This window comes from Protopterus annectens, chromosome 9.part0, assembly GCF_019279795.1.
Source record: "Protopterus annectens isolate FY-2018-M chromosome 9.part0, PAN1.0, whole genome shotgun sequence".
NCBI classification, from domain to species: Eukaryota; Metazoa; Chordata; order Ceratodontiformes; family Protopteridae; genus Protopterus; species Protopterus annectens.
The window spans coordinates 472,781,882-472,787,881 of record NC_056743.1 but is presented as its reverse complement, the minus strand read 5'-3'; the positions used below and the strand labels follow the sequence as shown (position 1 = coordinate 472,787,881).

Here is a 6,000-nt window from a genome sequence, read left to right as displayed (position 1 = left end):
CTGTGAGTCTTCAATATTGGTGTGCTGTCTCAGAAATGTTTCTGTTTTATAGACTATTAATGGTAAAATACATGCTGTGAAATGGAAGTGTTTCTTAAATACATGCTGTAAATTGGAAGTGTTTCTTAACAGAGAAATACATAGGACAATCATTACTTAAAGCTTAATAAAAGCCTAAAGTTCAGCTATTTATAGATCTTTGTGGACTTGAATTGACTTCATGAAAATCCAGGATACATCATATCATCAAAAAATCTGACTGAATCATGGACCAGACCTAGCAGCCTTCTCTGCATTAAACAAAAAGTGACCGATTATATATACATTTTTCTTTTCATTTTATGCAATTAACTGGATAAACCCACTGGACACAATGGTTCCCTTTCTGGCCCAAACCAACACCACTATCTGGTTAAGTGACTTGTTCAGAGTCAGACAGTAGGTAAGTAGAAGTGGGAAGAATCAAACCAGGGTTACATTAAGGAGTTCGTTAACATCTCAGAGACTTAATCCTTTGTGCCAACTACCAGACATGAAGATGGTTTGGGTTGGAATTCATGTGTTTCCTAATATGGAATGAAACTGTCACAGTGGTGAACAGCAATAAACACAGTACTATTTGTCATAACTGAAGGGCATATTACTATAAGTGACTCCCGGGCTTTCTTCAGTAGTGGCCATGTGATGCCATAAATCAAGGAACTAGAAAGAAATTCTCATGATGAGCAGTGTGTTTTAAATGCCACCTCTGCTAAAATGCAGAATTTAAAAACATCTGCCAAACTTTGAAGTAATGACAATCAAACTTCACAAATTTCAAACATGGAATGCTAATTAAGAAACCATATTCCATAAGTGTTTAATATGGCATACTGCATACAGAAAAATATACTTTTGAGATATTTTGTGGAACCAAAGATAAATGTGAAACCATATAATACAAGAAACAATATTAAAACATTCTGTATAACATTTTCACAAGTTTGTAAAGTCATGCTGAACTCTGATGGACATGCAAAGCTTGATCAATTACAGTTAAGCATCCAGAAATCACAGATATGATAACAGAATGGTTATATACACAAGATAGCCATCATTTATTTAGTGTTAACATATGTGGTGTGGAGCATTTCAACATTAAACATAGGATCCAAGCTTGCTTGCTCACAGCCACCTCTTGGAAAACAATACCGGATGAAACAAGGCAGTTGATTTCAGAAATCCAAATATGGCTTTCCCTTCTTTACCTTACATCATAATTAATAAAACCAACTCCAACTTCACTCCATCTTGGAGAAAGGGGAACCCCATTTTGCCATCCTCCTTGTCTGTAGGACAACATTATACTCTGAACCATTTAACATTCAGCCCTACAACCAAATCCAATAAACAAAAACAAGTACTGCAGAAAGGTCATTTTCCTTGCTTTTTGAACTTCTAAATTGGGAGTATTTTGGTAGCTTTGTGCAAATGCATTACATTTTTAATTGTTAATGTTTTAACTACATGGACAGAAGCCATCTGATATAGGCATTGTAGCAAAAACAAGTCTAATAATCTGCCAAATGTGAGAATAAAAATTCTACCAAGTACTATAAAATACAGCTTCCATTCATTCTCAGTTAACTGACTGCTGAATGAATCCACACAGCTTTAACAAACATTTTATATGCAACAATGGAAAATGTAATCAATCCCTCTATATTCATATACTGAATCTGTACTTCTTTTTCATATGATGAGATGGCATGAATTATTTTAACAGCTGTTACAGTACAGAGGTTTTGTCAACCATATTTACCAAGATGCTTAGCAAACTCTCTGATCACACAATGTGTGGCTTCTAATTTTTTATGCATATGACTTATCAAAATTATGTATAGATGCATTAAAATAAGGTTATGATTCCAAAATTATTCTGCAATCAAAGTATAAAACAACAACATCCAATGATCAGGTATATCTTTGGAATTCCGTTTCATCATTCTTGAAGTTAGTCTTCCGACATTCCTCGCTCAACAGAACAAAATAAAGTCTTGCTCTACACGGCCATTATTCATTCTGTATTCATCAGAGATGAATCTGCTAACTTCTCAGTGGTGACCTGCAGATATTCCAGACTATTAATTTGTTAGCTGTAGAACTGCTTAAGCTTCCAAAGACATGTGTGTCATCAATGTATCCAAATCTAGACAATGAAAAAAAAAAAAAAAACATTTTAAGAGGCCACTATATCCGAAAGAATTTGCTGCCTTACATTTCAGTAAAGATACTTCACAACAAGCATAACAGGTATTTCGTAAGTCACCTTCCACCATGCAGTGCTACAAGAACCTTCTCTTGTTAAGAGGATGTATAGTTTTCATGCCATTTCTTAAGACAGGCTCTGCATTTTGGAAGGGTACAGGAAAGGTTCCTAAAGATAACATCAGGAATAGCACATCTCAGTTCAAGATGCAGGCTAAGAGCCCCAGCGAGTAAGGCTGCAACCTATAAACTATTTGGCAGTAAAACCTTGTAGATGAATTTAAGATTAAACAAGAGAGGAAGGTAGACGGTTTCAGACTTACTTTTTTCATTCTCTTTGGCTGACTATCAAGTACCTTTCTGCCGTCCCAGTGTCACTACCTGTGCTTCCCACCATGGAGGATCTTCGTTGTTCCCTTCACTGGCAGGGTCTCCCTTTAGGCAGAGAAGTCCTGCTGAGAGGGGCCCCAACTCCTCGTGCAGGTTTTCAGGAGTTATACTCCCTGTTAGGCATGCAGCAGGATGAGGTCACCAGATAGGCTGTCTTGTCATCCATTATCCATCTAATGAGGGGCTTTTTCTGTTTGCCTACCCCCTGCCCCCCCCATTGCTGACATCAACCTTGATGTAGGCTGGGGTGTATCATGAGATGGCCATGCCAAGCAGGTGTCATGCCCCAGGCCATTTAGACAGATGCACTTATTCAGTTCACGCAGCCCAGTATCCTGTGCTTCCAAGTCCTTGTCTCTGCCACAGCTTGCGACTCCCAGCAGTACCTTCTTCCCCAGTACAGGAACTCCTATTCTTCCCATCACTCTTGTCAGTTATCCAAGCCATTAACCAAATTCAGGTTGCCTGGGTCATAATCGGGATTTATCTACACCACGAGAGTGACACAAACAATGATCTTGACAGTCTAGTTTACAGTAAAGTGAGCCAGTGCATTCAAAGTGCTATGTAAGGTGTTCTGGGAGGAGACAGTCATATAGGACAGAGGAGCTTATAGATATGATAAGGTAGGCTGTCACCTACAACAAATCATGACCGGAGATGGATCACTTCATTTGAATCTGTTAGTCTTTTCATATATCCATTTTCTGCTGTCCAGAACAGCGGCATGAAATTCCTAACCCAGAAATTACCTTCTCATATAATTATCCAAAACTTAAAAGGCATTTGTACCAGATGTCAACAAAAAAGTCTCACCCTTCAATGCACCCCCTCCACACACACACACACATATTTATCATCTTAACAAACTGTCCAACTTTTCAGCATTCTGAGCATGTAAGACACACAGGCTGCATTTCAAATTTCCTTAAACATTTACTTCAAACTGGATAACTGTTCCTATTTTACATGACAAACATTAAAGTATTAGCCATAAAGGATACAAAGAAATACAATGACATGTTATAAACTACAGTTAAAAAAAAACATGAGAAGCAAGTGAACCAGCCAACAAACAAATATGCACTAAGCCAGAGTTAGTCAGATACTTTGAAAATAATCAATAACCCTCTCTCACAAATTATCTACCATTCATTTCAGCAAGCTGCAACACCTGCCTAAACAAACTGTTTTAGTTAATGCACAAAATAATGCAATTATGGTAAAATTACTAAAAAACCTTTTTCTGCAGCATAAACACAAACAAAAAAAAACTATATTTCTTGTTTACCAGCCTGGCGTACAGAAACTCAGAAAAATCACAACTAGTTTGGGCAGAAAGCCAATATACCATAGTCTTTTACTTCAAATGAGAACAAAATATTTTGTGACCCAGAATGCCTGACCAGAGTCTGTTGACAGAATGCGTACAATAACAAATGGGGGCAAACAGAATGGAGTTTCTTGGAACTACTGCTCAGCACTTGCTCTATGAGGGGAACCATTATATCTTAGATGCCAAAGGTATTGCATATGGATGTTGCCAGGGAGGACTAACAAGCATTAGAATGGTCTGCTAAGCTGCCTTAGTTCAGGACGTTCAGTCAAATCCACTAGTGTCTGATGCAGACAGAAGCACCAGAACATAGTTCAAGTGCTGCTGCTTTTTTGCTGGAAAGCAAGACTTTGTATTTACTGAAACAAACCTGTCTATAAAACATAGTTGAATACATTCCTACAAATGCTAATTCAAAAACTAAAGTTGTTTTAGACCAGTGTTTTATGTTTATTTACCAACATATTAGGAGTAGAATCCATTTGACAGTGCCAGCGAATAAATATGTCTAGGGTGTCAGCATTTGTGTTTAGACCACACTTTCATGAAGTGCTCACTGTCTTGTCCAGTTGACAGGCAACCTGCCATATTGATATGTTTCTTAAGAGTTACCATTATAACATTTTTCTAACTTATCTTTAAACAGATAATTGAGGAATGACATGATACACAGCAGTTTTACTGGTATCCTTTCAGAACCCCAGTTTACTAGTAAGCCAGAGGTGTCAGCTGTGTGCCTACAATCATGTTTTTTTCACAAAGACTCTATCTTTTAAACAAACTGCACATATGCAGTCGTGAAGGAATGTACAAGGTTTGAATTCAACAGTTTAAATAAACACGTGTTATACAGAACCACTGAAAAATAAAGAACAGTAAGGGCTATCCACCATATTAATTGGGAAGATTATTTGTTTTATATGCACACAATATGTACAACAATTATAAAAGTCCAAAGACTGCATGCTGGCCCTAAAGCATAAATGTTTATGTGATCACAACACAGCTGTACTCGGTCTGATTAACAGGGGAGCCAGTTGTGTGGGATTAAGGGTAAACAAAGATGGTGGTTTCTCCATCATGTGGCAGGCTGTTTGCACAGTCTTGCAACTAGAACTCCACTGGGGGAAGACTTAAGATTGCAACACTTGCAAGTGGAGACTCCAGGCTATAAAAGCCAATTACGGAGTTTGCATGTACTGTGATTGGAATGTTTAATATAGCAGTCAGTGCAAAGACAAGGTGTTTGAAAGCATACAAGACATCAAAAAATCTAACCCCTCACCGGATGAAGACCTTGATTCCAAGCTCTCAAAGTCCTCGCCTACTGGACAAGGTTTGTTTTATTTATTTATTACATTTGTTAACTAGGAAGGTCTGACTGAGCAGGAGCCCATTTTCAGCTCAGGCCCAGGGAGAAAAGCTCCACATACTTCAATTACAGAAGACACAATTTCAAGAATTTTGCCATTAACATCTAATTTACGATTTTTTCTAAGATGCAAAAAGGCTCAACTAAGAGAACAGATTGCATAATAAAAGGAAATAATAGTGTTTGTTATGGCAAAACGGGTTTATAACGGAGTGGTTTGAATACTTTCAATATACCATAAGTTGACAAATACAGAGAGAAAAATACAGAATCCTGAGACATAGTGTGGTATACGTAAGTGGTAAGAAGACTGGAGTAATAGGATAGATGGGAGAGGGAGTATGGAATATTGTATTATGTGGGGAGATATGCAAAGATAAACCATCACTAAAGATATTGGATTACATAGGGAGAAGTGTAAGGAGGGAAACAATCTTGAAACAGAAGAGAGGGGGCTGTAAATTGTATAGCTGACATCGCTTGGGGAGATGGAATCACGGGAAGATAAGAATAAGGAGGTTGCTGGGGTCAGAAAAAGAAAAAAAAAGAAATGAGGTTAACTGCAGACAGGAGCTTGACTATTATGGGCAGTGGGGAATGAGGCCAAAAATTAAAGGAAAAAAAATCTAAGGATACCAGTTTCTAGTAATGGCAG

The 6,000-nt window shown here is 37.7% G+C and overlaps 1 protein-coding gene across 1 annotated transcript in view; it reads right to left on the bottom strand.

Annotated features, from left to right (window-relative positions):
* Positions 1 to 834: 834 nt before the first annotated feature.
* Positions 835 to 6,000, bottom strand: part of CHMP7 (charged multivesicular body protein 7) — a 421,425-nt gene continuing 416,259 nt past the window's right edge. Inside the window, exon 10 of the mRNA XM_044083012.1 lies at positions 835 to 2,188. Within this exon, the coding sequence (XP_043938947.1) occupies positions 2,148 to 2,188 (41 nt within the window). The 3' untranslated portion in view covers positions 835 to 2,147. The remainder of the gene's footprint in view (positions 2,189 to 6,000) is intronic.